Genomic DNA, 16,598 nt, shown 5'->3' with positions numbered 1-16,598 from the left:
AATTGATTGTTTTGGCTGGAACCAATGAGCTGCGAGCTTAGAAGTATCGTATGAAGGAGGATGTGAAAGAGTTATTGGAAGAAGTGAAAAAGAAGAATGAGAAGGTTAGGTTTGTGAGTATGCTGCCATGCTATGATAGAGACAAATGGAGAAGGAGGGTGATAATACTTAAAAACTATTATTATTATTACGTGATACCTCTAGGGAGTCAATGAACTCATTGTGGGAGGGGCACACTACTCTATTTCGCTAAATACATCTCATCCTCTCCACTATTTCCATCCACAACACTACTTCCATTCATGCCTTCTATCGCCCATCATCACCAACAACAGTATTTTTTGTTTGTAAATTGTGTGTGTTCTGAAGGTCGATTTGTCTGTACCTGGGATGAAAAACCTGAGTTTCTGGGAGAAAAAACCCTGCTACCACCATATGAGATCAGCTAACTCACCTTCAACTGAAAAAACCCATATAAGGATTCCCCTCTTCATGACGAGAATCAAACCTAGGTCTTTTCCAATCGAAGGGCACAGTGTTCTGCTATTCTTCCAATTGCGCTACGGTGGCTAAGCAGGTTTATACACAGGTTGTGCAGAAGGAATGATTTGGTGTTGAGATCAAGGGCAATAGGACAAAATATAAAACCGATTGCTGCTATAGGCAAGTGGGGGGATGGATGACATGCATCTGCAGATTAGTCCAATGAGTGCTGGTTGTGTAATTATTATGGGGGAATTCAACTTCAGAGACATAGATTATTATTATTATCATTTGTGATACCTCCAAGGAGTCCGAAGACTCATTGCGGGAGGACACCTACTGTACAACTCTCAGTCTCCACCACTACCGAACTTCTACTACCAATCAGTGCCATCTACCGCCCACCACCACCACCACAACAAGTATTTTTGTCTGTAAATTGCATGTGTTCTGAAGGGTCAATTTGTCTGTATGCGGGATGAAAAACCTGAGTTTCCAGGAGGAAAATCCCTGCTACCTCCGCATGAGAGCGGCTAACTCACCTTCAATGGAAAAAGTCCATATAAAGATTCCTCCCATCACGACGGGAATCGAACTCAGGCCTTTTCCAATCAAAGGGCACAGTGTACCATTGTTCTTCCAATTGTGCTACGGAGCCACTTTACACAACTTCAATTGGAAGTTGTGTAAAGTGGAAGGAAGAAAGATCACATGGCTGGAGGGGAAATGGAATTTATACATTTACTGAGAGATAATTAATTGAAGCGGAATGTGATGGAGGAGACTTGAAGTACAAGGGTGTTGGATCTTGTTATAGAGTTAGAAGACCTGACCATAACTAAGGTGGCTACGTTCCTCCAGTTGGAGAAAGTGATCATGTGGATTTGACTTGGGAGTTAGCAAAACATGTGGAAATTTCATTTAAGACTGTGGAACTACAAGGCAGGTGATTATGATATATTTAGGAGGTAATACCATGGCATAAAGATCTGCAAAGGAAGGATGTTCATAGTGCATGGGGAATAGTCAAGGGGGAGGATCTGGAGGAAGCACTATCACAGTGTATACCCAAAGTCAAGAGGATAAATTGGATAGGTAGATGGATGAGTAGTATCATTAAGCATGAGCTGCAAGAAAAGAAAATGTAACTGTTATATAAGGAGAAAGGTGACCAATTAACTCATCAACAGTACAAGTATCAGATAAGAAAAGTGACCAGCATGGTAAGGCAGGCAAAATCAGATTATGAGAAAACATTAGCCGAAAGTGAAAGGAATTCCCAAAGAGTTTTTTTGTTATATGGCAAGTTGGAGGAAGAACGACTTGGAAGGATATCTTTAATTGAGTGCAGAGAGGTTATTTATTTTATAGTGTATGATGAAATAATGGCTGTGAGACCCCTTTTATAGGGAAGTACGTTACCATCTCAATCCCCCCAAATTTTATCCGGGCTCAGGGACCAACACAGCTGACGAATCAGGCCTACGGCTGAGACTCAAGTATTCCTGACTGTAATCTGTGTGCGTTTGCGGGACCAGTTTGCCTGCTTGTGGGAGGAAAAATCCCAGATAAACTGGGGAGAAAAACCCTGGTGTCCATGCCCAAGACCAGCTAACTTGGCTATGTTTGAGAAAGATCCTTAAGCTCCTCACATCGGTGACGAGAATCGAATCCAGGACACGCCTTTCCCAGGCATATGGTTGCAAAGTGAGATAATTGAGGCAGACGAACTTGTTGTGCTACTAAATGACCAGTTTGGAAGGGTATATCATCTAAGTGAAGATACTGTTATGAAAAGGTGAGAGGGACTAATGTGAGACTGGGGATTGGATAGGATATCGGCTTGCATTTTAAGAGAATGTGTAGGGGAACTGGCAGTGCTTTAATTTAAGTGATTTAATTTAATTTAAGAAACTGGCAGTTTAAGTCCCAACTCTGGCAAAGGCTGAAGAAAGTCGAAGGAGGGCAAAATAATTCCTTTACATAAATGAGGATCTAAGTCGTAAGTAGCAAATTATAGACCAATCAGTATACAGGAGTGGTGGTAAAAGTACTGAAAAAGTTGGTCAAAAAGAGAATTCAGGAATTGGTGAATAAGAATATGATGCTTTGTGAGGGACAGCACAGTTTTGTGATGGGTTGGTCATGCCTTAGTAATCTACTAACTTTATATAATAGATTGACAGCGAGTTGATTCAAGGGGTATGGCTACATGTTGGTACAGCTGAATTTTGCAAAGTCATTAGACAAGATACTACATGGAACTCTGTTATGCAAACTACAACATGTGGGAATGGGTATGAAACTGGAGATTTTATTTATTTACTTCATTTTTTTTTTTGTTTATTCAACAAAATAAAATAATTATTAGATATAATTTTTTAATTTGTTGATATAGTCATCTGTAAAGGTTTACAGTGGCATTTCCTTTGTGTTCTCTAATATAACTATGTCATTGTTCAGTTTTAGATTTTCCAAGGCAGTCTTTTCTCCCTTAGATATGTTATATTTTGGAGGGTATGCCTTTTCTAGCAGGGTTAGGTTATAACTTAATAATGTTGGCTTCATCTGACATCAGTCTTTTGATAGCAGCAAATTCTATGGTTTCATAATCATTGTGCATGGGATTTTTTTTTTTTTTTTGGAGTTATTGCAAAATGGAAGCCTTTGCTTAAATTTTTTTTCATTTGCTGAAAGTATATTTATCGGATAAGTTATGAATTACCTTGTCTGTCAGAAGTTGCTTAACCCTTTTCTTTGTTGCAAGCAGGTCAAATTTCCTGATTAAATTAATTTTATTTTTGTTAAATATTTTCATTTCATTATGAACTGAACTTAACAATAAAATACAAAACACAGGCAGGATTCTTAGCATTCTCAACACAAGATGTTATAGCATTCATCTTAAGCATTCTATGAATACTCGTATATCTGGCCTTACCTGCTTGGAATGCTTAAGATGATTGCTATAACATCTTCTGTTGAGAATGCTAAGAATCCTGTCTGTGTTTTGTATTTTATTGTTTAGTAGAGTTTCCTTAAGTTTCTTAAGTAGCAATAGGTTCCTCACCATTGCTACTTAAAAATACCCCCCCCCACACACCCACACACACACACACAAACCCAACCAGGTTATATATACACCATATCCTTACCTTATATCAAAGAGAAGGATATGAAACAATACAAAATCAGAACAGTTGACAAGCCTCTGGACAAGTCTCCACTTTCCTCAAACAAATTAAGGACCACCAGAATCATCTCCTACTTCCCAGGTTCTACAATATCTCATGTCAGTGTGTGATCTAGTACTTTGGACAAATAGGACTGATCACCATTACAAGAAGAAAAAGACCATAAAAAATATATTTGGTATGGACAACCAAAAAGTAGACTAGCCCCACATGCCTTAAACACCATTCATCAGGTGGAAAAAAGCAAAACTGCTACAGAGATCCTGGTTTAAATCATAGTGACTGTTCCTATATGAGGCTCATGTGCTACAAAACCCATTTCTACATACATTTTGGCACACCACCCTATCTGCCCATCAGCAATAATCATGAAACATCACTGTAGATAGTACCATTGTTGGCAAGCATGCTTGTGACTGTCATTGTTTTGGCAGTTATTGTAATTGTAGTCTTCATTGAGTATGAGACATCACTCAACTCAATCAATCGATTAAGTATCAAACTAGCATTAAATAAAATGCTAGCTTGAGCTGGCAAAACGTTAGGTTGTAAATGCTTAATACAGCAAACCCTCAATTTAACAGACTAATAGGGGACAAGGGGTGTCCGTTAAATTGCGAATTTTTTAAAATATCTCTAACATTATACTGCAATTTTATCAATATTAGCACTGTAATAACAAAAAAATTGTTTTACACAAATTTTCACACTTTTAGATAAGTTAATGTGAAGTTAATGTTCGATGTTGAGGCGCTTGGTTTAGGTAATCCTGCTTTTTTGAACTTTTGAATTCTGTTGTTTTTTTTTATAATTAACTTCCTAAAATTATCAACATGTGAGTAATAAAACTGCCGCTGAAAGTCGTGCCACGCAACAAAGAACCAATTACAGTGAGATTGGTGTGATCATGTCCTAATCATTCGGCGCACATGTTTTACGAGCAGTGACTCATTTATATTGGCTAAATTACTACAGTGTTTTTCCAATATATGATGGACTATTTGCCAAAATTTGTTAAAAGTAACAGGATATTAATAACAAAAAAAACCTGTTAATTTAATTATAAACAAATCTTGGTTAAAAGCATTTTAACCAAGATGTCACATGTGAAAATTACTAGGTATTAATTTTCACGTGACATACGGACCGGAAATTTTGTTCCCTTAAATCGAGGGTTTACTGTACAGTTATTAAATTAGTAATTTCATTTCTGTCTTTACATAGTTTATTCCAGAAATTTCAACATAAAATATCATGGAAACTGCCATGGAGGTATTTTGCACACAGTATGCTTGATTGTACTTAGAATGATCCAATAACCACAGGACATCCATGCAGTGACAATCCTGTGTTTGCTGGATGACAGCTAGTTGATGAGAGAGGACTAAATGTTTACAAGAGTTTTTTGTAACCTAATATGTGAAATATGGTAAAATGCAGTGTAATACAATGGAGCAGGAATTGTCTACAAAAAAAGATTATGAGAAAACAATGCATCAGACTTTTATGGATGATGCACAGCTAACTGCACTGTGTTTGTTTTACATTTGTTAACTAGACACGTAGCTATGGGTCACTTGAGTAATGGAAAAAATGTTATCTGATCTGATAAATCCCTTTATTCTAAGCTGGTATAGCGACTACAGTATAGTGCCATTTGAATTCCATGGCCTACTTGAACATTGTTACTTAATAATAAGCTTTTCATTCTCCTGAATGAAAAGCCTATTATTCTTCTGAAATTAACCATTATCAGATGGATAAATGTTTCTTGTCATTAGTGTAGTTGTGGTTCATTGTAGTTGGTGAATTGAATGGTGGAGACAGAGAGCTGGCCCTCCCTTGATGAGTCATTGGATTCCCTGGAGGTGTCATGTAATAATAATAATAAATGTTAGGAGGAAGAGGAGTAACATGGGAGTTTTCCCAGAAATAATATACACAATAAATGTTAGTTTCAGAAGAATAATGCACAATGTCACAAGCCACATATTGTTCAGGAATGCTTTCAGGAGCATGAGGATAATTTTATCACATATCATTTGAATACTCAGTCAGTGGATCTCATCTCAGTTTGAGCATTTGTGTGATGAGGTGAAATGAGCTGTTCCCATCAGCATATGGTACATCAAGCATTCCACAGCAGTGACCATGTGAAATTTATTTTTTTGTCTGGTCCCCACACAAATGGCCACAAAACCTATAGCACATTAATGCCAGGTGTGGGCAAGAGGAAAAGAAAAAACAGGAATCTGTGCACATTTTTTGTTTGAACAGCTGAAGGTTGTATTCTTAGGAGAAGGCAAAGTAGGTGACATTGTTCCAAGGAACAGAAGTAGATGGAATTTAAGAGGAGGCAGTGAAATTGGTTTAGTGAGTTTCAAGATGGACTGTAAAAGGTTGTTGGTTAGCAGTGGCTCTTGTTCTGATGATTTCAGAGGAAAGTGGAAGAAGAATAATAGTGGCCAATTCAGCAGAGCTCTGTCCATGAAAGTATCTGTAGAAGAGGCACAAGACAGAAACTGAATATCTGTGGGAGAGGGATTGTTAATTAGCTAGACTGCCATCTTTTGGATAGAATCGAGCAATCTTAGAGAGAGAATTTTGATGTACCAACCCATATATGGGAACAATATCCTACGGTTGGGCAGATTTGGGATTTGTATAAAATTAGCAGCTGTGAAGAAGGTGTGACATAGTGTCTTGTGTTTTTAAAAAGTACACCAAGTTTTATGGCAGCTGCAGAAGCTATAGTTAAAAAGTGTTTGTGCCAAGAAAGATCAGAGGTGTAGGTCAGTGCAAGAAGGAAAATTTGATTGTGTTTGGATATCTCATTATTATTGAAGGTAAGGGATAATGATGCAAGCTTTCTTGTAAGAGATCAGACAGGACTAAGTTTTGATGGTATTGAAGTCTACAAGGTTGTCCTTGCCCCATTGGAATATAGCTAGGAGATTGGAGTTCAGGCTACTGTTTATGGTGGAAGACTTTCACTTCCTCATGGAATTCATGCTGCAAGTTGAGGCAGGCCAACAGGCAGGTTCTGCTCACTATTAGGTAGAGGTGCACCTAATAAACTGATCACCCAGTGTATATGCATATAAATATAAATACTTATTATTTTTATTTAATGCAATTTTAGGTACCAGTTTTTCTTCAAGTCAAGCAGGATGTTCTACAGGGTCGGCTTCCAGTTTCCTTCGATCTGGCTACAGAACTTTGTGCTTATACAATTCAGTGTAAGAAGTATAATTCATGAAAATTAAAGCATTTACTCTGTGAGCAATTTTTTTTTTTTTTTTTTTGTGTGTGTGTTAAATTAATATATACGATTTGATCCGACTAGAGGCATAATATGAAATTACAAATTCTTTTCTTTGTGAAATTTTATAACTGTGGGAGTGCTTAAAGATTTAATGACACATGTAACTTTTTGTAGGCATTGAAAGGTTGAAATAAATGGATGTAACTATGTTTCTGTATTAGGAACTTTAGATTGAGTTGCACTGTACATTTTGCATAATTTAAGATTTGCACCCCTTGGGGATAGGATATTGTCTTTTATTATAGCAATTCAATGATAGTGACATTTTACTAATAGAATGATTATACTTCAATATATGAATCTTCTTAGCAGATGGAAACTGCACTTACTATACTCTAAAAGCAGTATATTCCACGCCTGTCAAAAAAAAACACTTTTTACTCCTCCTTCCTCTTCCTTATACAACTTCTGTGGGTGGCCTTTTACTCCTATCTCTCTCTCTCTCTCTCTCTCTCTCTCTCTCTGAATTAAACTGGTACAAGACTTCACCAAAATTACATTTCAGTTATATCACTTATCTTCCTCTACTCTGGGGTCTGCAGATAATATTTCCTCAATTATCCTTAATGCCCAGCATTCCAAACAACTCTGAGGCATTTTTATCAACTATAGAAATATGTCATCATCATCATTGTTTATTTATAATTTTACAATTATTAATAGGGAAACCAATCAAAACAAATAAGTATTCTGTGTACACTAAGATAGGACTTGGAGGTTCTTATGACGTGAAGGAAAACCAGGCTTCTCTGTCTTATGCTAATTGACGGATCTCTGATGTGGAGAGTTGGGGGGGGGGAAACAGGGAGAATATTGCTGATATATTTTCAATATTGAGTTCGGGGTCTGCCTCTTTTTTCTTTTTCTGTCTGTAGGGGCATAGAGGACCAGAGCATGAAAAGGTACATAGGGTGGATGTCTGAGTTGGTGGCCGAGTAATTTTATTTGGTTTCTTTGAACAGTGCTTACTAGAGGATCTTGCTGGATTTCATCTAATATAATACTTAGAATTAGTTAAACTTAAATTTTTAAACTAAGTATTTCTTCTACACATTTTGCTGTCTTTCATTGATTGATAGCATATTCAGGAAGATATACAAGGAACATACAAAAGATCTAAAATTGATCAAACAGCTGTTATTTTACAAATTGAAAGATAGTGAATAGTCAGTCAGTGAGTCACATGTTTTATTAGGCACATCATGTGCAATGTGTATATTGTATAAAACTTGTAGATGATTCTTGGATTTTATGTACATGAATCAAGGATTTACATATGTCATGAAGTATAATTCCTTGGTTTCTGTTTAACGTGTTGTGAAAGTGAATTACCTCAGAAGACTTTGAGCATTCTATGAAAGGGTTTTCCTCTAAGTAAGGTATGGAGGCAGATGGACAGTCTACAGTGTCATGTTCTGTGAGAATGTGTGCAACTAGACCACCCTTTCACATTGCCTACGTGCTCTTTTTTTATGGATTTCAAATTTTCTCCCAGTTTGACATATGTACAGCTTTCTTCAGGGATAAAGGATCTTGTGTACTCTGTGGTGTTTATAAAATGGAACACTGTCTTTAGGGGTAATAATGTAGGAATCTTTATAAGTCATCAACTGGTCTGAAAGCTGTTCTAACAACAGATATTTTAATAACTGGGCTGTCTGTCATAATATGTTGCCAGCATAGGGCAAAGAGATAATGCCTTTGTAATTAGTTTTAGGACTTGGATGGGACAGTTAGTCAGAATATAATAAATTTTTTAATATCTTCTGAGAGTTGCCATTTTGGAGGAATTGGTGAACTAAGATTTGAAATTCTTCTTTTCTTTTTATTTCATCATCCTTAAGTATAATTAAGGATCTGTTTTTTTAAGTTTTAATGATACTTAATTTTTGTTCAGGCTGGTGAAATGAGCATGCATGCATGCAAGCACCTATCCGTATGTGTCTGTAGATTTCTAACTTAAATCCTTCAGCTGGAATTTTGTTCACTAGGACATCCAGGAATGGTAATTTAATGTTTTATTCTGTTTCACTGTGAACTTGATTTTTGGATGACAGTTGTTCAGGAGTTGTACAAAATTTTTGAGGTCTTTCTGAAATGTATCCATATAATACACATCATCTATGTATCTCCATCAGATGTGTGGCTTTAGGATCATCTGTGCTAGGACTTCTTCCTCTATCACCACTCATTGCAAATTTATATATTGAAAATTTTGAGGAAGAAGTCTACAGAAAATCCATATTGGCTGATAACATTTTGAAGAAAACAGCAAAACATAGTAAAAAATATTTAGTTTAAAAATTGTTGAGTTTAACTCATTCTAATTATTTATATAGTTGATTAGACACCTACTTGATTCTAGACATGATTCTACTTGATTGCACGTGCAATCAAGTAGAATCTACACTTGATTCTACTTGATTGCACGACTACCTTAGTCATGCTTTTCCAAAATATTAAGATGCTTTGGAAAGGCATCTTAACTTGAAAATCAGATAACAAAATCTACACCCAGCAATCCATATATGACTTGTTCGATGCCTACTAGAACTATAACTTTTTTATTTTTACATATCATGTTGTTTTTAGCATTGCATATTCTTTCAGTGGGACTTCCAAATTTCAGTTCTTGGTTTACAATCACTCCCAGGTTTCTTTTCTCCTCCACCATCTTCAGTTCATTCTAACTTATTGTACATGCAAAAAAGCCATCCTTGTCTTCCAAATTTCAGAACCTTATATTATTATTATTATGTGTCACCTCCAAGGAGTCCAAAGACATAGGGAGGGCACCTACTCTACAACTCTGTCTCCACAACTCAAATCCACAAACTACAGCAAACCTCATCATCTATAATTAATATTTCACAATATTAATTTTGTGCTTTGCTAATTTTTCATACATCTTTTTAAATCCTTCTGGAGAGCCACAACATCTTCCAACTTTGCATTCGGACAGTTGCATATTTGAATCTCTATCTGTGTCTTTAACATATAAGTTAAATATGGCTACTAGACTGCATGGCACATCACTTGTGACCTACCTCTTTTAAAATACTGTTTCCATTATACACAACTTACTGATATCTTTCAGATCTCTTATCCAGCTCACTGATCTATTATTCATTCCCAATCTAAATACTTATATATAATTATTTTTTAAATACCAACTTGCATTATCCTGTGGTTCTTTCAACTGTGTTGGACCCTTTGACTGAAAAATTTGATTCTGGTCATGATGAGAGGTATCTATATGGACTTTTCTAGTTGAAGGCATGCTAACTGATTTCATATGGAGGTAGCAGGGTTTTTTCTTCTGGAAACTTGGAATTTTTTACCTGCATATTGGCAAATTAGACAGAGAAATGTGCACAGTCAACAGAGAAAAATACTATTATTGGGTAGTAGATGTCTTATTACATGTTCAAGACATGTTTTAAATATGTATATTTTATATCTTAATAATTCAAAATATTCTCAGCTAAAAACATCTGAAATATTCCAGAATTTAATATCAAAGGCAGAAAAAAAAGCAGATAAAATTGTTGGAAATACAAACTTGGAGGTTTTTGGTTTCAGAATAAGTGCATAATCTGATACATTTTGGAAAATAAAGATGGAAGCTAAAACTTATATGAAATTGAATTTGCATCTAGTAAATTCAGTTTCACATAAGTTTTGGCTTCCATTTTTATTTTCAGATTGAGGTTTTTAAGAGGCTATATTGCATTAACCAGTAAGGATATGTAACATTACTACCATCTCCATAGCACAGTTAGAGGAACATTGGTGCATTATACTCTTCAGTTGGAAAAGTTCTGATTTTAATTCTCATCATGACAAGAGGAATGTTTATGTCCATGGCTAACTCACTTTCAACTTTTTCAGTTGAAGGTGAGTTAGCCATGGACATAGACACGAGACATTAGTTTCTTGGAAGAATTGTTGCTCCAAGAAACTCGTTTTTTTTCATGTGACATATAGGCAAATTGGCCAGAGCACACACACAGTTAATAGACAAAATTACTATTAGTGGATAGTAGATTGATGGTGTATATGATGGTTGGCAATGTATGGTAATAACATGGTATCATAAAAATCCTAGTTAACAGTGAATAGAATATCTAAGGAAGTGAGAGGTGATGTGGATGGGAGGAGAATAGGATAGGAGAAATTGAAGACATGCTTGTGAATGGAGGAGTAATCAGTGTGAATGAGGAGAATGAGAGAACAAGACGTAATAGGGTGAGTAGGGTGAATTGGGAGACGGTATGTGAGAAGAATGGATGCCAAAAGTGAGCAGACAAAAAAAGAATGGAATGGCCTGGAGAACATTTGAACTAGAGAAAATTATGAAATTATGGGATAGGTGATTGTTGAAAGGAATGGCTAATGGAAGATGTGGAGGGATCATATCAGAAAAGTAGTGTCAGTGGGACTTGTTATTTCATGCCCAGAAATGGACAAATGTGTTTGTTTATGAATGCTCCTGAAGTATGAGAAATAATTTGAATAAAATTGCTACATTGATGGAGTACATTTGCCAAAAAATTGTCAAAATAAGTGAGACACATTGGATGAGGATGACATACTGACAGGAATAGAGATGGTGGGTTATGAAATATTTCATGAAGAAAGGAAGATAAGGAGGAGGAAATCTGTTGATGATAGTAGATGTTGTTGATGATGATACATGCAAAAAGGAAATAGTGTCAGTGGTTTTGAGGTAGTATGGTGTGAGGTAGAGGTAGACAGGATGAAATATATAGTTGGATATTGATATAGATTTGGAAATGTGGAGAGAAATGACAAGGAAATGTATATACAAATTAGTCTAGAAAATAAGATTATTATGGGTAATTTAATTGTGGTAATGTAAACTGAAATGAAGAGAAAAAGAATGAATATCTCAAATTATTGAAGGATAACTACCTTAGGCAGTACAGAGGGAACGTGAGGATGTTGGATCTGATCATGTCACCAGAAAATGTTATTATAAATGGGATCTTGAATCTCCTGCCAGTTGGTGAGAGTGAGCATGAAGTGATCTCCTGTATGGTGACCAGTCATATGAGGACTTCTGTGAGAAATGGATATACACTGATGTCCATAAATTAAGGAACAAAGAGAAAAATCACAATAACTCAAAACCTGTATGATGAATTTTTATGCAATTCTGTGAAAAGCAATATGATATGAGATGTGAAAGAAACCCTAACAAAAACTGTAAATAAATAGGTTAATTCAGAGACAAATGGGTACGTGAAAACAACAATCGAAAACCAGAGTTCAAAATAAAATAGTCAAAGTTCCTCAATAAAGAATATGGTCACCCCTCACGGCAATGCAGCCTTCACAACAATGTTTCATATTGTTTATAATGGTGTCCAGGAGCTTAGTAGGTAATAACAGCCACTGCTCTTGCAAAGCTCTCTTAAGTCTCTCAAGGTTTTAGAGAGTGGGCTTGAGAGCAGCAACATGTCTGCCTAGAGCATCCCAGACATGCTCCCTCAATAGGATTAAGGTCAGATCTGGTTGGCCAGTCTATACATACAATAGTCTCTTCTTGAAGTTATTGGCGCACAAGCTTTGTTCAGTGATGATGAGCATTATTGTTTTGTAGGATAAATATCTCTCCTATTGCACTTGCATGCAGATAAGCATAGCGATCCAGGACCTTGTCTTTATAAGTTGCAGCATTCATGGTTCCACTAGGAAGCACATACAGGTTGGTGTGTCTACCCAACACAATGCCTCCCCAATCCATTACACTACCTCTACCATAAGTGTCCCTTTCACAGATATTGGAGGATGATAATGTGTCCCTGGTTCTCTCCAAATCAGAGCATGCTTGGTATCACTTTTTTGGTATCACAGAGCAAATTGGGACTCATCTGCAATCGGTACCAATCCCCATTGTTCTTGAGTCCAGTTGACATGGAACCTGACCCATTTCAAACATGCTCTCCTGTGGTATGGGAATAGGAGCATGTCGACTACAGGTTACCTATAGCCCACCTTTGTGAAGGCTTCTGTGTACAGTGGAAGCAGATTTGGAGTAGCACTCTTGTTTCAGTGAGCCGATAATCAGAGATATCAGCTACCAGTTGTGGTTGTAGTCCATGGTCTTCCTTCACTGTATCTCTGGAACGTTGTTTGTGGCTGTTGGAATTGGTTCCACAGTCTGTGAACCATGGAATGACTCAGATGCAACCATCTCACCACCTCCACCTGACTGGCCAGTCTCTAGTCTTATGATGACTCGCCATCTGAATTCATCTGTTAAATGATGTCCTGCAGCCACATCCAAGACATTTTGCTATCATGAAATGTCTTGTTCTTGCTCCAGACATGAAATGGAAAATTGCCCCAAAATGCTTGCTTTTATACTGTGGTTTATTTGCATGTACCGCTGACAATGCAACTCATTTGTATACAATAACCAGACTCATTGTCACTTTTTTATAATGTACTTGCCTTTCATGCCCCCCCCCCAAGTTATTGTGATTTTTCTCTTTGTTCCTTAATTTAGAGAAATCAGGATATTTAGAACTATAAGGCTGCTGGTGATTATGAAAAGCTCAGGAGACAGCTTGCAGCTATATCATTGGAATAGAATAAAGATTTGGATGGAAAGGAGATCAATGCAGCTTGGTCTCTACTTAAGAACTATCCAGCAGACAATATCTGAATGCATGCAAAGGGCCAGTAGCTTAAATAAGGTAAAGTGAAGTGAATTGGATAAATGAAGAGGTTAACACATTCATGCCATGCACCTGACATATTGTATCGTGTCATCAGTGGCACAAGCACGGTGCATAGTAGAAACAGTGCTGTACATGGCATACAGACAAGTCTTTTATTTTAGTGAATGTTAGTAATTTTAGTAATTATTTTTGGTATTATTTTATTTACTTTAGACTGTAAAGTTATGTCTGTGTTTGTTTTTGAAATTTAATATACATTTTGTGACAACTAAGTCTTCCTTGGCATTGAGTGATTATGAGCATGAGAGATTTCACTTGTGACAGTGTGTGTTCTGATGTTGATTTACTCATTGTCAAAAGCAAATGGGTTTATGGTGTGAGAGTGGAGAGAGAGGAAACGTGTTGTGAGTGTGATAAATGAATCATGTGGGAGAATGAAGTAACTAACATTAATGATGTAAGCCAAGCTAGTGAAAGTGTTATAGTTTAGAATATGGAAGGAGTGAACAATAGTACATGAAATATGAATGAGATCATAAAAGCAGTTACAGAAGGTAACTTGGATTATGAGGTGACAGTAAGGAGTGAAATAGCATGCTTACATGGCATCCTTCACAGGACAAAATGTGAGGTAGAGTGTCTGGAGAAACAATTGTTGTGTGGTACAGGAGGAAGAATGAAAAAAAAAAAAAGTGCATGGAAAAAAGTATGAAAGTGTGAGAAATTGGGACTAAGCAAAAGATATTGTATAGAGATATGATAACAGATATACTTAATGAGAAAGTGATGAATGCATGTTTTCCTGGGAAAAATTATCAAAGATGTTAGTGAGGCTGTTAGTTTGCAGATGGGAGAAATGAAAAAATAGATTGTTTTGGCTGGCATAATTGAATTGAGAGGTGAGAAATATGAAACAGTTGCTGAAGAGAAGCAAAAAAGAAAAGCGTGAAAGTTAAGATTGTAAGTCTGCTGCATTAGTACTGAATTGGGAAGTGCCATAATTGCAAATGAGAAGGTTGTGCAGGAGAAATAGTGTGCATTTAATAGATGTATCGAGTTATTAGAGATAGCTGGCCCAAGACTATCACTAATTATAAACAGCATCTGATCAAAAGATTCTCTGTTTGTATATATCTGATGGACTTCATTTGAATGGTTTTGGAGTTAGATGTTTGGAGAGAGTGATCTTCAGTAAAAGGTTGGCAGTACAAAATAAAGGAAACCAGAAGTATTAGGGGATGTGCCCTCAGGTGCAAGTTCAGCCACTTATATTATAAATGAGTGCGTGTACAGAAATGAGTGTGCAGGCACTTTCACAGGTTTCATATCAAAATAGGTTGGTGTTGACGTTACAGAAGAGGAACTGTGGGTTCCCAGGGGATGTTGAAATGCATGTACATGAATACCAGAAGTATCAGAAATAAAGGAAAGGTGTTTTTGGCATTGGTTAGCTTGACTTGGCCAACAATTATAGGCATCGGTGAGTATTGGTTGACAGAAAATTATATATTTACAGGGATAGAATGTGAAGGGGATTGTATTTTCAGGGAGGACAGTAGCTGAGGTATTGCTGATGATAACTGAACAACTCAGTCAACAAAATTAGAAGTTAAAGGTGATTTTATACCTGGGGAGATGGTTCATTTGAGTCTATATGGTGCAAGATAGATGCCAATAGGAAAAAATATATTGTGGTTGCTGCTATAGATTAGGGGTCCACAGGATCCTTAATCTATAGCAGATGTGGATGCTCTTCATTGGCAAATTAGCATGGGTGCAGACTGAACATGAAACACATAGATTGGAGAGAGAAAAGGGACATGGCAAGATGGAAGTGGAATTTATACAGTTAATAATTATTATTATTATTCAGGCCTCCATGGAGTCAAAAGACTCATCGTGGGAGGTCCTTCCTAAGAACATAAAGTCTGTCAAGACTCATCGAGGGGAGGTCCCCACCCTAAGAAACACAAAGTCTATCATACCACTCCTTAATCTCATTGACCGTTCTCGCTCTCACCACTCCATCAGGCAATGCATTCCATGGTTAATAAGGAATAATTACCTGAAACAGTATGTCATGGAGGGGACTAGGAGTTTTAGAGTGCTGGATCTGGTAATAGCATCAGAAGATGTATCCATAACCAAACTTCCAGTTGGGAAGAGTGACCGTGCAGTCTCATTCTGGGAAGTTGCTAAATGCATGGAATTCTCTGCCAACAAAATGGTTTATATTGAATTATAAAGCTTGTAATTATGACAGACTTAAGAGGCACCTTGGATTAATGCTTAGATCTCACCATGGCTTGAGATAGAACAAGGAAAGAATGTTGGTAGAACATGAGAAGTGGTCAGAGATTATTTGAGAGAAGTAGTATCAGAGTGCTTACTTACAGTCAGGGGCATAAACCAAGTGTGGGTTAATTGGATGACTAGATATATAAACCAAGAGCTGCAAAAAAAGAAAACATTGTGGAGAGGATATCAAAAAAAAAAAGGTGATTAGTGTGCTCATGAGCAGTACAGAGTGCAAGAAAAAAGGGTGACTAGTATTGTATTTGCTAGTGCCTTTTATCTCTTATAGGGAGTAGATGAGGCTGATTTAGCCCTGTATAACTTTTGGAGACTGAGGGGGAAAATGCAGTCTTCATCAATGACCAATTAGAGATAGCTGGCCCAAGACTATCACTAATTATAAACAGCATCTGATCAAGAGAGGCACACAAGTACTGCATTCTTGTGATCCTTTACCCTAACACAATGTATTATTGTCACACACTAACAAGTAAAGACAGAAAAGTTATTATTATTATTATTATTACTACTACCCTAAGACCCCATGGAGTCTAGGAGGTCCCTTTGTCATTCATATGGCTCATCATACCA

At 36.7% G+C, this 16,598-nt stretch overlaps 1 protein-coding gene across 1 annotated transcript in view; it reads left to right on the top strand.

The window, feature by feature from the left end:
- LOC150098108 (band 4.1-like protein 4) overlaps positions 1 to 16,598 on the top strand; it is a 637,189-nt gene that overhangs the window by 172,875 nt on the left and 447,716 nt on the right. Inside the window, exon 6 of the mRNA XM_090406685.1 lies at positions 6,827 to 6,916. Coding sequence (XP_090262811.1) covers positions 6,827 to 6,916 — 90 coding nt within the window. The remainder of the gene's footprint in view (positions 1 to 6,826; positions 6,917 to 16,598) is intronic.

The sequence above is a fragment of the Typopeltis vanoorti genome, chromosome 16, assembly GCF_054136105.1.
Source record: "Typopeltis vanoorti isolate ZY-2024b chromosome 16, IOZ_Tvanoo_1.0, whole genome shotgun sequence".
In the NCBI taxonomy this organism is placed as follows: Eukaryota; Metazoa; Arthropoda; class Arachnida; order Uropygi; family Thelyphonidae; genus Typopeltis; species Typopeltis vanoorti.
This window is presented reverse-complemented; position numbering and strand designations above follow the sequence as displayed.